The sequence below is a fragment of the Gallinula chloropus genome (genome assembly GCF_964237585.1).
Source record: "Gallinula chloropus genome assembly, chromosome: 19".
NCBI classification, from domain to species: Eukaryota; Metazoa; Chordata; class Aves; order Gruiformes; family Rallidae; genus Gallinula; species Gallinula chloropus.
Genome location: NC_140104.1, coordinates 1010091 through 1027143, shown reverse-complemented (window position 1 = coordinate 1027143; position 17053 = coordinate 1010091). Strand labels below are relative to the sequence as shown.

The 17053-nt window shown below is 55.7% G+C and overlaps 1 protein-coding gene across 1 annotated transcript; it reads left to right on the top strand.

The window, feature by feature from the left end:
* The first annotated feature begins 5379 nt into the window (after nt 1-5379).
* On the top strand, nt 5380-14092 carry PRKRIP1 (PRKR interacting protein 1). Its single transcript, XM_084272844.1, has 6 exons — nt 5380-5510; nt 6569-6647; nt 7964-8064; nt 8860-8945; nt 10687-10754; nt 12976-14092. The coding sequence occupies exons 1-6, from the start codon at nt 5391-5393 to the stop codon at nt 13095-13097; spliced, it is 576 nt and encodes a 191-aa protein (XP_084128970.1). The 5' UTR covers nt 5380-5390; the 3' UTR covers nt 13098-14092.
* The last annotated feature ends 2961 nt before the right edge of the window (nt 14093-17053 follow it).

The following is a 17053-nucleotide window of genomic DNA, read 5'->3' as shown; positions in this document are numbered from 1 at the left end:
TGGACCAAGAGCTCTGGCAGGGCCGAGCTGGGCTCCCTGCATCTCCTCCCTGGGGATGCCCATCGTGGGACAGCAGCCCAAAGCTGTGACAGGCTCCGTCCTCCAGCCAGAGCAGCTCAGCACATCCGCTCTGGGGAGGGAGCCCAGTGTGGCCACCATCCCTCCTGGCTCTCATCAGCCGCCGAGGGGCTCTGGCATTGCAGGCTGGTGATGGAAGTGACACATCCCCACCCAGAGGCTTTTCTTTGGCATGTGGATCCGTGGGGCTGAGGGCACCGCTGCAGAGGTGCCAGGGTTTATCCAGGCCAGCTTTCAGGCTCTCTCCAGGGCACGTTTCCCACCCTCTGCCAGGAGAAGGCTTTTTCCAAAGCTCAATGAATTGCATTTGAGGAAGGTTTTTTCCCCCGCTCTCCTGCCATTTCTTGTCCCTCTGTCCTTTCTCTCCTTGCTGTTCCTGGATAACCCCTTCCTACCTTGATTTTTCAAAACTTAAGCTCTCCCAAGGGCAGCAGCTCAGCCTTCTGCCTTCCCTCTACTGCAGCTAGGCACTCTTTTCCATTGCTCAAGGCAAATCTTGGTGAATAGACACCACTGTGGCTTTGCATCAGTTGGCAGCCAGTCCGGGTGTCTCTGGGTGGTGTCAGGCAGAGGCCAGAGGCTGTGTCCAGAGGTGAGGAGCAGCCTCACCCCCCAGGTGCCCAGCTGGGCTCCCAGGAGTGGAAACACTACACATCTTCAGTAGACACTATTGAAGATTTTGGGCTTTGTTTTTCTTAGAGAAATAAAAACACCCAGGAGGAGCAAGAGGAATGGGGCTGTTGCCCGGTGGGTGAGCAGCCTGCTGACTGCAGCGACGGGCAGGGCTGCTTTTGTCAGTGGCTCAAGTCCCTCCCTGGCAGATGTAAAACCCTGCCAGGGATGGCTGTAACAGCACTGCTGCCAGGAAGGACCAGGCAGCACAGCCATCACCACATCATGGAATTGCAGGGGTTGGAAGGGACCTCCAGAGATCATTGAGTCCAACCCCTGAGCTTCTTGGTGGCTCTGGGCCAGCGCAGAAAGAGGACGTGTCCTGACAGGTGAGCCCTGGAACAGTGTAGAGCAGGAGCCCGCTGCAGCCAGGTGTGCACTGTGCTGATGTAGGAAACTACAGGTCACTGAAGGGTGGTTTTACAGGCCTGTGGGGTGGGGGACCCTCCGAAAGGGCAGCTTTGCTTGCAGACAGAGTGCTTGCATGTCCCTCTTGGTTCACCTCGCATGGCTTGTCTTTCCCCATCACCAGGGCTCCTGGCTCCCCGTGTGGCTGCCAGGCCCTGGGGACAGCGCTAGCAGGACCCGAGCGAGGTGGCTTTGCAGTGTCTGCACTGGTCTCCAGGTAGAGCAGACACCACTGTACCCAGTTAGGAGTTACCACTCAGTGCAGAGAGAGGTACGAGCCAAGCCCCAGCCCAGCTCAAAGCACCTTGAGTTTGCCTGATGGGTTGGGTTGGGTCTGGTCAATTGGGTTGTGTTTTTTTTAGTTGCCTTCTTTCCTGAGCTAGTAAAGCACATCCCCAGTGCTAGAGTTGCTTGTCTCTCCCACTTCAAGAGGGCAGGAAAGGTGTCTCTGAGGTTCTTGGCCTCCTGTGATGCAAGAGCTGCCTTTCTCACCCATGTCTGTGTGAGGGGAGGGCTTGTGGATCTCATTCCTGCAGCAAAAGCCGTCACCCCCCCAGCAGCACGGCCCTTCAGAAGGCAGCAGGAGCAGTTTGCTCTGGCAGGGATATTTTATTTTCCTTCCTCGAGGAGCCCAGGCAGCAGGAAGAGGCCAAATGCTCTTGGATGATGGGTTTAACAAGGACCTGCTTCCTTCCCGCACGCAGGGAACAAGGGGGAGGATCTCTGGATGCAGCACGGGCATTGTCACTTGTTCCTCAGCGGGGTCCCAGGTGGCTGTGGCTGGGAGTGCTGCCTTATGGACCTTCACACCTCGGGTGACTTTTGAACTGCTGCATCCCAGGCAAGGACAGGGGAGTGATGATCTGCAAGCAGAGATGTCCATTTGTACATAGGGAAGAGTCTGGAAGAGTTTACTGTTCTGTAGAATAAATTAATTTTATTTAAAAAAGAGAGGAGGGGGGGAGGGGGGGACAGTTGTTAAAGAAATGAGAACTCCAGTTCCAGTTTTAAAATAAAATCACTTGTGAAAAGGACAGCATCTGGCCATGAGCTTGGGGCTTGCTGGGCTGGCCACAGGGGAGCACACAGGCGGCTGCTGTGTGTTGTGGTGCGTGTGTGTAGCCCTCCTTGCTGTCTCGAGGCAGCTGGGGGCTGCTGCTGCCCCCCAGACTGCTCAGAGGATGGAGGATGGGGGGTGTTCTCCCTGTTGTGCAGAGGAAGGTGGAAGCTGGGTTCAGGCTGCACAGGGGGCAGGGTTTCCTCTCCTCCCAGTTTATTTTCTGGCCCGTGGCTGGTGCAGAGGGGAACACCTCCAGCCCTGGAGCCGTGAGGAGGGCAGCAGCCCTGGGGAGCGAGGATGGAGCTCCCTCCCAAAGGCCTGTGCACGCAGCTCCCAGCAGGCCCGCAGCTCCCCCTCCTCTGCCTTGCTCTGCTGGGAGGCAGTGCCTCGCACTCTGCCATTGTGTGTCTCTCTGGTGTGCTCGCTCCTGCCGAGGATCCCCTGGGAAGGCTGGTGCCTCCCAGACTGTGCAGTCACAGCTCAGCACTGTGACAGACGCGGCGCAGCCAACACATGGCTGCGGGGGGAGGAGAGGGAGCTGCTGGGCTCTGTCGTCAGGCCACGGCTGTATGGTGAGCCATTCACAACAACACGCCCTCCCCAGGAGTCTCCAGGGTGTTCACTGGTCCTGGAGAGCTCATCCATCAGGAGCTGGGTCCATAGGGACCACCCCTCCGTTACCCGCAGGGTACCGCTGCTCCTCCTGCCCCACTGTAAGCCATCCACACCTCAGCCTATTAACAAATTGACCAATTATGCTGTTCATCTTGCTGGAAAATGCTTTGCTTTCCTTTCCCAGGGTTCCTGGGAGGGCAGGATGCAACAGCCCTTCGCATCAACCAGAGGTGTGGGCGTGAAACCAGGGGACAGCAGCCTCCTGCTGGGCTGTGCCAGGATGCTCTCTGCCCAGGGATGAAGCAGGACTGCTCTGCAGGGGTGCTGGTGCTGAGCTGCACCCTGGCAGCTCCTGTGAAGGGGGCACAGCCACAATGGGATTCCAGCAGCACAGCCTCCCACGTCCCACAGGGGTGTTTGAGCTGTCCACGGCTGCCCCTGCCTGCCTGACACGCAGGGGTGTCTCAGCAAAGGTTTATGGTAGGAAAACTTGAGAACATCTTCACTCTGAGACACAAATGAGCTTTGATGAAGCTCGGGGAGCTGAATTTTGTGGTTAGCTTGCACTGAACCATGAAAACATTTCCCTGTTCTAAAGCAAATCCCCTGTCCCCAGTAACCCCAGTTCTGCCTGGATCCCAGCCCAGCGCCCTGATGTTGTGGGATTTGTATTTGTTAATGGCATGTTGAAATATTGGGGTGGGTTTTTTTATGACCCAGGTAATAGCCCTGTCCCCACTCATCAGATACATCTTGAAAGTAACATGCACATAATACAGCAGGAGGCTGCACTAATTCCCAAGGCGTGTAGTTTGCGAGCAGGATGCTCCCAGGTCTCCATCCCCATGCCCTCTGTGTGGGCTCCCCTGGAAGACAGGCAACTGCCTGCTGTTTCCCAGGGCTGGGAGTTGTTGCTGGCCCAAGTCACGCTCTGGGCAAGAGAATGGAGACCTGGCAGGAGAGTGCTGAGCCCTGCAAGCTCATCACTCGCACCCCTGCTTTTGAAACTCTGCTTTGGGGAGGGGGTGATGGCAGCGAGGAAGAACCAGGGTGACAGGGTACAGCGGGTGAAACTGGCCTGTATTGTGTTCAGAACTGAGCGGAGGAGAGAGGCGACTCAAATCAATTCAGATGCAGCAACTCTGCTTCTACAACCTGTTCTGCAGTGACTGAGAGGGGATGGGGGCATGTAACGGCCCAGCCTCTGCAAAAGGTAGGGGCTGAGTACGGGCTGGACCGTCTTGGTTCTGCCCTGGTGGGCTGAAGAAGGCCCAAGACTGGCAGAGCCGTGGGCACGGGCTGGGACACAGCGTGGGGGAAGCTGTTTGCATTGCCCCAGCCAGGGCTGTGGCTCCAAGGATGCCTTCCAGGGCCAGCGCGGCCAGCTGGGAACCCAGCCAGCCCTAAATTCACGCCATTCTTTTACAAATCAGGTTGGCAAGACAAACACGAGGCATAAACTGGTGCGATTTCCATAGCAACCTCAGCTGAGGTTGAAAAGTCTTTTGTAAACACGGGAATGAACCCGAGGATCAGCTCTGATTTTCTTCAGCAGGGGGAAGAGCACCAGGGCCATACAAACGGCCCATAAATCTCCCAAGGGGCCGTTCCCAACCCTCCGCTCCCCGCTGCCCCCTCTCCACACGCACAGCACGCAGCTGTCTGAAGCCCGGAGCCCCAAGTCGCTGCTCCGGCTTTATCTCCACGGGCTACACAAAGGCTCGGGCCCCTCTCCCACCGCCCTGACCTTTAGCAGCTCGTCCTCTGACGCACGCAGAGCCCCAGCACATGCCATGCCGTTTCTGTAGGGCCACAAGGTATTTGGCTGGCGGCAGCAGCCTGCACCGCGGCCAGCCCCGGCTCCCCTGCCCCCCCCCCCCGCCGCTTCCTCCGGCCCCTCGGACAGGCGCGGGGCCGGCTGGACCATCCCCCGGCCGCTCCGGGCCCGGCTCCCGCACAGCCCCGATGCTGCGTGTGTGTGTCTGTCCCCCCCCATCACCCGCCCGCCCCCCCAGCGCGGAGGGGGCCGCGCCGCGGGGAATGGCGCTGCCGCCCCTCAGTGTCCGGGGACAAAGCCCGCGGGTTAATCCCCAAGTGACACGAACAGATGGTGCGGGGCGGCTGCGGGGCGGCCCCGTAGGGCTCCCGCGGTCCCGGGGAGGGAGGGAGGGAGCTGCCCGCGCAGGGGGTGGCGAGCGCAGCGCGCCCCGTCCCGCCCTTCCGCTGTCAGCGCTGAGCCGGGCCCGGCCGGGCGCTGCGGGCCGCGCTCGCTGCAGCCCGGAGAAGGCGGCCGGGGAAGGGGTGGGGAGACACGGGGCACACCGGGGCTCCAGCGAGCGCGGAGGTCGACTTCGGCCCCCGGTGAAGCCCCAGCAAGGCCACGCCGGGGCCCGGGGACGCTGCCGGGTTCCGCCCCCCGGGGCCGGGCCCGAGCCCCGCTCCCCGCGGCGCCGCCCCCCCGCCCCGCCCCGCCCCGCCCCTCCCCTCCCCTCCGCGGGGCCAGGCCCGGGCGCGTCGCGCGACGTGACGTCAGAGGGGGGCGGCGCCCGGCTGGAGTATGGCGGCGCCCTCGGCCCCGCGGCCGCCCCGGCCCCGCAAGGAGCCGCAGCCGCTCGTCATCCCGCGGAGCGCCGCCGAGGAGCAGCGCCTCCGCCTCGAGCGGCTCATGAGGAACCCGGTGAGGGCGCCCGCCGGGCCTCCGCCCCTGCCCGCGGGCCCGAGAGGGGAGAGGGACCGGCCTCCCCTTCCTCCTCCTCGGGGGTCCCGGCGGGGAGAGGGACCGACGCCCCCTCCCCGCCACCCCCACCCGCCCTCCCCGGGCTCCGTGAGGAGAGAGGGGATGAGCCCCCCCCCCCCCCCCGGCTTCTTCCTTCCCGGGCCCGCGAAGGGAGTCAGACCGACACTCCCCCGCGCCTCCTGCTCCCCGGGCCCGTGAGGGGAGAGGGGCCGGGCCCCACCGCCCCGGGGCCTTGAGGGGAGAGGGGCTGGTACCGCCTCCTCCTTCCCCCCTCCCTGGGGCTGTGAGGGGGGAGAGGCCCCCCCCAGCCCCCCAACAGACACCGGGGTGATGCGAGAGGAGAGAGCCCCATCTTTCCTGGGGTGCCGTGAGGGGAGAGAGCCGTCTCCGGGGACGCGGGGGGAGGACTGGCCCCTGAGTGCTCCCCCAGCGCTTTTAACGGGGCAGGGAGGGGTGGGGGGGCATAACCCGAATTCCTCTGGCTGGGTGTTCTGGTCCTTGTCCAGAGGAGGAGGTGTTTGCCAGGTGGGGGCTGTGTCTCCCTCTGTGCATGCTGGAGGAGCCCGAGCTGTCCCTGCGCTGTGTTCTTCCTCTGACCTTGCGCCGTGTGTTCTCCCTTCCCTGCTCTGCCCTGTCCCCCGTGGATCTGGCATGGGAGGTGCACAAATGCCTTTCATCCCTTCCCAGGCCACTGGTAGTGGGAGGATACCCTTTCTGCAAGGGCTTGGAGGTGCTGACTTGCTTCCTTCTAGTTCCCACACTGAAAAGCAGAGATGCTCCTTGTCCCCCTGGGGTTCCTTGACCTGAAGGAAGGGAACGAGCATACCCTCTGATTCTCGTTCTCTGCCTGCTTCTGCTCTCTCAGCACGAAGAAATGACTGTGCTCCTCCTGAGATCTGTCAGCTGATGGAGGAAGGCTGTTGTCAGACATACACCACCTTTCAACACTGTGTTAGCATTGCAGGCTCTGCTGATGACTGGTTGGCTTGTTCTTGCAGGAAAAGACTGTGCCGATTCCCGAAAGACTGAACGAGTGGGCCCCACGCCCCCCCCCCGAGTTCGTCAGAGACGTCATGGGTAAAGATGCTGCTCTGGGCTCAGCTGCACCAGGCTTAGAAAACTCTTTAACAGCAAAGGCCAGAGGCAGTTCTCTGTTGTTGCTCATTTTGCTGGTGAAGAGAGGCGTGAGATGTGCCTCCAGGCTCGCCTTTTCCAGTCTGGGTTGGTGCTTGGGTTCCACTTGCTGCGGAGTGAGCAGTGCCTGTGGCACCCCAGCACGTGGACTGTGTGCAGTGAAATGAGCTGCTGCTGTAGTGATGACAAAGTACAAGTAAATTTGCCCCTTCCACAGCTCTGTGAGTGCTCTGGGAACTTATAAAGTCCCTCTTTTGACTCCCTTGAGTCTGAACTTGAGGCAGTGGGTGTGATGGTCTGTGGTTGGGCAGGGAGCTGTCAGCTGTGCAAGGAACCTGACCCAAGCACTTTGCTTACACTTTACTCTCACCTGCAAGGATTTAGTCATGGTATAAATTGTATGTGCATGTAAAAGTTCTGTCTTTGAGACCTTCATCCTTAGTCAGGATCCTTTCTTGAGGCTGACTTGCTCTTATTTCAGAACAATTGATCTCAGAGTAAAGCTTTTATAACCTTCCAAATAAACTGTTCTGCTTATTTTAATTCCCTCCTGGCTTTTTCAGATAGCTTTGCCCTGTGCTTAAGTTGAACTCTCTTGTTTTTCCAGAAGCACCTGACATGCTGGGATTCTGTTGGTATCAAAAGCACCCCTATCACAGTCCCAGCTGCCACCTTTTAATGACTAGGTGGTGTCTTTGAGGCTTGTGTTTGTGAGCTTTGCATTGAGAAACAGCTGGGGAGACAAAGAGAATGGAGTGTGATGGTGAAAGCTCCTGTGAGACATCAACATGCAGCCTGATGCCAGGAAGAGAAAGCTGTAGGGGTTTCATTGATGAAGAAGCGGTCACAAACTGTCAGTGTGTGGGGAAGTGTAACAGGATGGGCTTTACCATCGACCTGTCTGCTGAAAACCAGTGACAGGCAGCCTGGCTAGGATGCTGTAGTTCACCTCTGCCTCGAAGAGAATGGGGTGTGCATTTATCTCTTGTTGTTTTAGTGCCTCAGTGTCAGCTGAGATTGGATTCCCCTGGGAGGGGGACTGACTGGTAGAAGCTGTGGTGAAGCGTGTGGGGTTTTGCAGCGCACGTTTGGTTTTGAGTGATCTGAGCTTGTGTGAAAATGGTGACACACTCTGTGTGTTAGTGGGTTTTCACCTTCCAGTGCCCTTCTGTGTGTCCTGTCCCTCAGCATCCAGCTGGGGTGATTTGTGAGCAGCTAGTGTGTATTTTCTAGCAGCCTAACTCTCTCTCTTACTGCAGGTTCCAGCGCTGGAGCTGGGAGTGGGGAGTTCCACGTGTACCGGCATCTTCGTCGGCGAGAGTACCAGAGGCAAGATTTCATGGATGCCATGGCTGAGAAGGTCAGCAGGACTCTCTAATTTCCCTTCCCACTGACCCTTATCAAAGTATTTGGTGTTTGTTGTAATTCCCCCCCCATTAAAATTATGCACAAATAATTCCATCCAAACCACCCCGTACCAGAGGAGAGCTGTAGGAACAGGTGATACCTGGTGTCTTTGTCAGGATTGAAACGTTCAGTGCTTTGTGTCAGACAAGCTCTGTCTTCTCTGCTCACTGGGGCCCTAGCACAGAGGAAGACTGCACGGGAATGGCTGTGTTCTCAGGTTGGATTGAAGGTGCTTTAGAAACTAGAAATCCCTCAGATCGCTGTCTTGTTCAGGCAGAATCAAAGCAAGTGCCTGTGCACAGAGTCTGGACCTCTCCCTGGTAAGCCTTGGTCAAGTAGAATAGCAGTTCTTTCAGAGAGCTCTCTTTCAGAGAGCATGGTTGTTACCCTCTCTCTCAGAGAAGATGAATCCTTTGATCTGTACATTAACATTTGTGTGTCAAATTATTGTCTTTTTTTAACTGAAACGCCCTTCAAGGCAGAAGCCCAACCTCCCTCATCTGTTTTGGTGAGGATTCCTCCCTTTAAAGGCTTCAGGGTCTGGCTAGGGCTGCAGGTTAAAAACACTGTGTGTACAGAAGCCATCCCTAGGAACGTGGCTTCTGCACAGAGAAGCAGCCAGGCAAAATCTGGTGAGAAAACTCCCTTAGGTATTCTGCTAAGAGACTTCTCCCTAAAAGGATGAGAGTTTTAAAAGAAGTATTTTAATTTAGATTGTGACTAAAGTATGACATGTGATCAATTTCAGCAAAGACTAGATGAGGAATTCCAGAAGAAACTGGAGAGGAATAAGCTGATTGCAGAGGAACAAACAGCGAAGCGCAGGAGGAAGCGGTAAGGGCAGCTGTTTCCCAGGAGGCTGGACATGCAGCCCCCCCTGCCTCATCTGTGGCTGCCTGCTCTGCACAAGTGCTGTCCTTCTGTGTCTGCATCAATCAGCTGAGAACCCTGGCTGTGGAAATTAACGTAGTTAATGTCATTGCTTGGTTTCTAAAGGGGGCTGTGAGCTTGACAGGCTTTGCTGGCAGGGTTTGTTTGGCTAGCAGGGTAACTTCTGACCCCTGAGCAGCTTCTGCTGACACAGCGGTGTCAGCTGCAACATGCCTTGCTGGGTGTTTGTTAGAGCAGTGTCAGGAAAGGTTTCTGTGTACATCTGGCTTAGATAAATATCTAAACAGCTGACACCAAGCAGCTTAATTGCAGAAATGAGTGCTGCTTAATGGGTACACGTGTGGATTCGGACTAGCAGAGCGTGGAGGAGCCTGCTGCTGTCCTCTGCACACTGACAGCATGACTGGTCCAGTTCAGGCTGGGAACACTGGAAAGCTCACTGATGGGTGCAGGGTTGTTGAAATCAGTCGCTGCTTCTGCCCACCTCACTGAAACGTCTGGCAAGTTGGATGGGAAAAGTAAAGCAATATTAGATCCATCCTTCTCTTAGGTTCTGGGCAAAGTGAAACGGTGACAAGATTGATGCTCTCAAGAAACAGTATGAGCACTGATACAAGAATTTAAGTTCTGCAGCCTGTGTCAGTCACAGTTGTAGAAATAGCAGGGTGTGACAGCTCAGCTCGTTCAGAGGTCGGCCCTGAGCTGCCCCTCTCTTGCTTCTCTGAGTGGGAGGTTTGCACCCTGTAGCTGAGGCTTGCTGCTGGAAGGCCTGCTGGAAGTGACTCACTGGCACATTAGCACAAAGCACACAACACAAACACTGTTGCCAGCTCACTTTAATTCAGTGTGGACCAACAGATGGCCAGCAAGTCAGATCTGGCCTGCTGGCTTTTCCCTGGGTGAAACAGAGCAACTGTTCAAACACCAAATGCTGCCTAAACACTCCTGACACCCCCTTGTCCCCCCTCTGCCATCTAACACTGTAGGTTCCAAGTGGCTTTCCCTGCAGGAGCCCCTCTGACTTCCCTCACTGCCCTGTCTCTTCTGTCCCAAGTTAACTGGTGAGGTACTGGGCGCTGTGTTTCACAGGAATTCATCTGCAGAGAGGGGAGCATGAACCCCAGACTGCTCTGCCCTGTCTGCTGGGACACTGCCTGGCTGCCTAGGCCAGGCCAACAGAACTGCAGTTCCCTCCTACCCCAGTACGAGTCCTAGGGTCCAGCATAGGGATTCAGTGCAGCCAAGGGTGAAGGACAGAGCAAGCTGCTTTGGTTGTTACCTTAAAATCCATGTTACTGGTGGTGGCTTTGTTATTGTGATCAGTGTTTGGTTCCAGCAGTCTGGGGTTCCACACATTTCTCTTTAGCTAGGTAGCTAAAATGAAGGGGTGGTTTCCTTCTGGTTCCCTCTCTGTTCTTGCAGCTTCTTACATGTCTCAGTTTTGGTTGCAGTGGTGTCAGGGAAGACTTTTTCTCTTTTTAAATTTCTACTAAAATCAACATAGAAAAGTTCCTGTTGATCCTGAGTCTGCTCCTGCTGAATCTTCAGTGGAGGCCAAATTCACGTTCAGCTTCTGAAGTCTGCTTTTCCAAGTGTTGGTACTGAGCTCTTGATTGGGATATGAGCGTGCAGAAGCGTTGTAGTGTTGGATTTGCATAAGAGTCTCTTCTTCTTTGATTTACAGGCAGAAGCTAAAAGAGAAGAAGCTGCAAGCTAAGAAAAATAAACTTGAACAAAAGAAGCAGGAAAAAGGTCAGTGAAATTCAGGTTTCTGTTCTCAAGATTATTTCTTTTCCCTAACTGAAGGCTAGAAGGGCTTGTTCCTCAAGCACTCGTGATGCATGGAGAGGAAGACTGAGCCTTAGGCTTGTTACTTTAGCTAATGTTTACAGAGTCCTCTTTGAAAGCTATCTACATTGACATTTCACCCTACAAATAGGCTGTTTGTGGCTATTTTTCCCTCTATCAGGGGAAATTATTGGACAACAAACATTAAAATCTGAGTTTGTTGATTGTGGAAGTTTTGCCCCAGCTATTTTGACAAACTGGAGTTCCAGACAAATCTTCTGCTAATCAAGGCAGCACTGTGAAAGGTGGTTCTGTTTTTAAGTCTGTCTGTGTGTGTGGATGGGGAAACAGGTAGGAAAGACACACAGCTTGGGCAGCAAGGAACTGAGTTACTGTTCTGTGCGGAGGAAATTGAGCCACCTTGGTGCCTTCTGTTCCACCTGACACTTTGATTTCACATAGAAACAAATGTGAAGAGCCTGGCTGCACTCCTGCAGTCTTGAAAATTAATGTTTAGCAGTGTCAGTGTAACTGCTGGAGCCTCTGAGTGTCCACTGCTGCCTTGGGGTGAGTGTGTTTTAGCTGTCCTGTGGGTTAGCACACTGACTCTGCAGTAAGTCTTAAAGTCACACCAGTTCCTGTTAATTCAGCCAGAACTAGGACTTGTCTGACAGATCCACCTTATTTCTGCTTTGCTTTCCAGAGCTGGGTTTGTTTCAGCTGAGCCATTGCCAGTCTCCTGTATAAACAGGGAAAGGCAGGGTGATCGTTAGGTTCATTTTACTTGTGACAGCAAGTGAGTGTAGCAGAGTGGGGGGATTTGGTGTTTTGTGTTGTTTTTGGGGTTGTTGGGTTTGGGTTTTTTTTTAAGTTTATGGGCTGTGACTGGGAGGACAGTTTTATGTATCAGTCAAGATACTTTTGTTCACTTTGAGTGAATGAATACCCATCCCTTCAGGGAGTGGCTGGGAGGGAGAGGAGCTGTATCAGAGTCTGGCACTGTGGTCTGGGACTGCTGTGTGCAGATTGTGAGGCTAGGGTGGTTTTGTTAGGCACATGGAAGCCCTCTTCTTGAAGCCAGAATCCACAATCCCCTCTTCAGAACAGTTCTTAGCTCTTTACAGTGTGTGGTTATCTATTTAAAATCCAGAACAAGCTTCTCTCAGTTTTAGCTTTGTGTGCCCTGGGTTGAGATCTGAGGGTTTTTTCTAACTGAATTGAAATGTTGGATGTGGCAGGAAGGCATTTCTCTCCCTTTTTGAAAGAATAACTAAGCCTCTGAGTTCTGATCTTTCACCTTGGTCGTAGTAAGAGCGTTGGGGATAAAGGTCGGCACTGTCAGCTCAGCTGTTACCGTGTTCCTGCACAGACCCCTGATAAAACCTGAAAGTTCAGAGCTTCACCACGCGGTGGCATCAGGCCACCGATCCCAAATCCTACCTGGGCAGAGCAGGGGCTGTGGGAAGCAGCAAAGGCAGGATTGCTGCTGGAAGCAGAAGCCCAGTTGGCAGATTCAGGTCCTGCTTCGTGCCCTGCCCAATTTCCATTACCTGTTATTTAATCTCCAGTAGGTGTTTTCTGGTCTCCTAGCAGGCTTTGTGTTTGCTGTGACCCTCGTTAATCTTACACATACCTTAAGGGGTTCCTGTGCTACACCAGGCTGCAAAAGTTTGTGGCAACTTGGGGAGTTTTCTCTAGCTGTAGAGCCCCAGCCCGTGGCTCCCCCAGCCCGTGGCTGCCCCTCCTGCCTTCTTTGGCAGCACCCTGTGATGCCCCAGAGCTCGTGCAGAGGTGAGACAGGGGATGAGATAATCTAGATCACTTCAGTGTTTGGCTACCTCTGCCTGAAGTGATGTCCCACAGAGGTGGAGTTGTGTCAGGGTGGACTTGGCACAGTGGGAACGCTGGAGATAAGGGAATATTCCTCCAAGGGAGAATCTGATACTCTGAGCTCTGCATCGCTGGGTAGAATTCATATAACCTGATACACGTCTCCTTGGTGTCTGGGGCTACTTTGTTGTGAGATATTTAACGAGGCAGACACGTGGGAGTATGTTATCTGTCTGTGCTAATTAGTATGGCCTAAAACCTGCTTGCTTAGCACCTGAGAGTGTCCTGTTGTGCAGTGCCTAGCAAGGGGGACACGTGGGGATACCTTACCAATCCATACTGTCTGTGTTTGTAGATCCTGGTCAATCCCAAGAGCGAGCCAGCAGCGAGGAGGATGACGATGAGGAGGATAGCAAGGAGGAGGAAGAGAAGGAAGATGATGCTGAAGAGCCGAGTTTCGTGATGGGAAGAGGATGAGGCCTTTCAGGGACAGCTGGAAACACTGTTCATTGCTTTATATTCAGGAGCATGAAAGCCTCTCATCTCAGCCAAGCAGAACCCATTGGCGTACGTTGTATCTGCTTAAGGGTGAATGACTTCACCTCACAGGTCCAAGAGGTGTTGATAGAGAAATGCCAAATAAGAGATTTTTCCTTAATTGCTTGTGTAACTGCTGTGCAGTCTGCTCCAAGCTTGCTCTACAGAATCAGCTCTAAGACTCTGTGACCCTAGAGTTCTTTCTAACATGGCCCAGAGCGTTTTTCTGCCTGAAAGCTAGAACTTCCCCACTACCAGTTAAGGGAAATCCTACTGTGAGGGCTACGTGTTCTACTTATGTGGAAGCTGGCAGAGGTAGGATGCATGAGTCTGAGGGAAGAGTTCAGGCTGAAGTAGAGAAGTGGTCTGTAGCCAGACTCTCCTGCACTGTGAGTGTTCTGAATTTGGGGTTTTGTATGGGGTCATCTCTAACCCAAAGAAATCAGTTTACGTTGCTAGACACGCTCTATAGATTTTTAAGCAGGATCCCTTTTTTATTGCTAGAACTTTCCCTATTCTTCCATGTTTTTTAAATTAATAAAAAGGGATGTGTTGGATCGTTCTGTCTTCTTTCTGTTTTTCAAGAGGATTTCAGTAAAACAGAGATGCTTGCAGTGCTGCAGGGAGGGACAAAAAGACCAAGTGATGTGGTGTCAGCTGCATTTCATCTGCTTTTTGCTTGTGGGTTGGAACAGTGTCTTTTCCAGAAGATTGTGCCCGTAAAGCCTCCAAACCCCATGGCAGGAAGGCTTGGGATGGCTCTGCTTGCGTTTCAGCTTCATGTAACAACACTTGCCTTGCTCTCTGCTTGAGCTCTCTGCTTTGAACCTTGGGTTCCTTGGTAGGAATTGTAACATCCATGTGTGTATATATATATCTATTTTGCCAGTGCTTGAATGAAAAGCATATGCAGTGGTGGTTTTATTTGTACCTTGGGTTGTTGTCCTCTTTGGTGTATCTTTAATTAGAAGTGCCTGCTACCTTTCAGACACGCTCAGCCCAGGACCTCAGCATCCAGAATGTGGTGCTGCTTCTTCTCAAGCCTTTGCTAATGCCAAATTATTTAAAGCAAAAGCAAAAAGGGAGACTCTCTTGTAGATCTAGCCTTTGCTGCACAGTGCTGCCAAAAATCCCCTGTTTTGTCTGAGCTGGCTTTATGTGGTGGCTTCTCAGTGGTATCACCGTGGTGGCAGGGAAGCAGATGTGATCAAGAGCAAGTGAGGGGTGTGTTTAGTCCCCCTGTACATACCCAGAGGCTTCAGAGCTGGGTAACTTTGGAGTTGCAGGGTCTGTCTCCTCACCACCCCCGGGTCAGAGATCTCTCTTCTGTTTAACCTCCCTTGAGGCAGGTGCTGCAGAGCAAGTCGTGGCAGCGCTTCAGATGTGGGCTGGATGTTCTGGCATTTTCCCTGCGGGGAGATGAGCAATGAGCATCACTTCACCTGAATCCCCCGTAGGGCAGGCAAGCCCTGTCTGTACATCCACGTGGTGGGATGAGCTGTGAAAGCTTTGTGACCTTTCCTGGCTTTTGTGGATGGAGAAGTGAGTGTCTCTCAGGTAAAGACTGTTCTTTGAGCTCCTCAGGCTTCTGAGCTGAATACTGAAGTGCTGCTTTGCATTAAGCAGAGCGGATGCTGCTGCTTGAGGGCACACTTCTCTGGGTCACAGGAAGGTGGACTTGAGTTTGTCTTGGCAAACGAAGTGGATTCAGGTTGTGTGGCCTCATCCTGCCTCCTTACGCTGCCGCTGTACCCCTGCTGAATTACCCACGCTCTCCATTCCCTGGGGATGCAAAGTTTGGGGGTGAAACCCGTGGAAAGCAAAGAGAAGGTGTTGCTGAGGGTGATGTCTGCCTTATGGGCTGTCTGGGTGGCTGCATGGAGCAGGAGGAGCTGTTGCTGTGAGTGCTGGGAAACACTCTGCCATGCTGTGGTGGTTCCTGTCGGTACTACAGTCTTCCAGAATACAAAGGCACTTCAGAGCCAGCCTTTGAAGGGATGCTTCTTCCTTAAGACCAAACGCCAAGTACTCTGTGACCTCAAAACGGGGAACACCTCATCTGTGGAGCAGACAAAGGGAAGTGCTCCCGTGGGTAGGAAAATGAGGAACAACTCCACAATTGCTTCCTGTTCCAAAAACAGCACCAAAAAAAGCAGTAATAACATAAAGGCTTTGAACTGCCACGGACTTTGACCTGCTCACGTTAAATTCTTGCTCTGGATTCTTTTCTGGAGGAGTCCCTCTCCTCTCTCTGATGGAGACCAATCCCCAGGGGCTGCAGTTTGCTGCTGTTCCATTTCTCCTTGTGGGAGCACAAGCGTGGGACCCTGAGGGACAGCAGTGTTAGTGCTGGAACTGAGGGGCTCCATAGTCTCACGAGCTGAAAAGCACAGTCAGGGCCAGGACTGGATTTGTCTTTCACTAATTTTTTTTTTAGGAATTCTCTTCCTTTGTCTTCTCCCTCCCCGAGGCAGAAGCGAGCCCAGGACGATGGGATTCCCGCGGGGTAACCTGGGATGAGGCTGTGACCCCTTGTGCTGCCTTGCTGGCGTTTTCTTTTATTTCCCTTTCAGGGAAGGAGCTCCCTCCCCTCTCCCTTAAGCCTGTCCCTATCCTCGCTCTTTTGATGGGTTTCCAGAGGATTTCCTGCTGAGTCAGCGCTGGAGGAGCGCAGGCAGGCGGCTGCCGGGCTCCCACCGCGCTCCCCTGTGCCAGGGGCCGCTGGTGCGCTGCAGCCCCGGGACGCTGCGGCTCCGCGGGGCAGCCGGCGGCTCCGCGCAGCCTCTTCGCTCCTGTAAGTGGCGACTTTGTGCGGTACCGGGTCAGCATCCCCTGCACCGCCCCCTCCTGTGTGCACAGCCTGAGCCAGCAGCGCTGTGATGGGGGGTGGGGGGGTCACCCTGGCCGTGAGCCGCAGACTGGGGGTTCCCTAGGGGCAGGACCCCCGAGGGCTGGGGACCCCCGAGGGCTGAGCCCCCCGCGTCCCGGCTGCTGCGGGCACGGCGGCGCTGGGGCAGCTCCGCAGTAAAACCCCCCGAACGCCGCCTTGGCCGCGCTCAGCTGGGGGGGGGAGGCCGCGGTTCCCCGCCCGGGGGCGGCGGGGCGGCCCGGGGGGCTCAGGGCGGGGGGGGGGGACACACGGCACCCAGCACCCAGCCCGAGCGTTGGGCCGGAACAGAGCCCCGCCCCTCCGCCAGGGGGCGGTGCCCGGCGTGCCGGTGAGGCGGCGGTCACGTGCGGTGGGCGGGCCCGCCGCCCGCCCCCGCGTTTCCTGCGGGTCACGTGGCGGGGCACGGCGTTGCCTTGGCAGCGGCGGAGGCGGCTCCGTCTCTCGGCAGCCGGCGGCGGCGGCGGCTGGTCCCGCTCCCGGGGCGCTGCGCCCGGCCCGGCCCGGCCCTTGGCCAGCTAGCGAGGTGAGCCAGCGCCCGCCCCCGGGGGGCGGTGTGTGTGTGTGGGGGGGATCTCTGGGCAGGGGCTTCCCCCCTGCCGGGCTGTCTGGGGCGGGGGACCGGAGCATCTCCTGCCCGGCGCCCCGGCAGGAGCGGGGGGGGGGGTCTCGTCGTGCGCGGGGCGCTGGAGGGGAAAGTCGGTGTTACCCTGCCGGGATGGGCTTCCCCTGCCCGGGGAGAGGGGTGCGCGCCCCGTCCCGCCCGGGTGGGGCTGCGGGCGGAGGAGGGGGTCCCGTCCTGCCCGGAGCTGACCTGGAGCCCCCTTGGGATGCGGAGGGCGGGCCGGCTCTGGGGCTGCTGCCCTGCCAAGGGCTCCTCTCGCTGAGGTGCCGGGGGCAGACACCTCCTGACCTGGGGTGCTGTTGGAAGGGGAGGTCCCAGCCGTGGGGAGGGAGCAGGGCGCATCCTGCCTGGGGAGGGTCCCCTGCCTGCGGGTGCCTCGGCGGG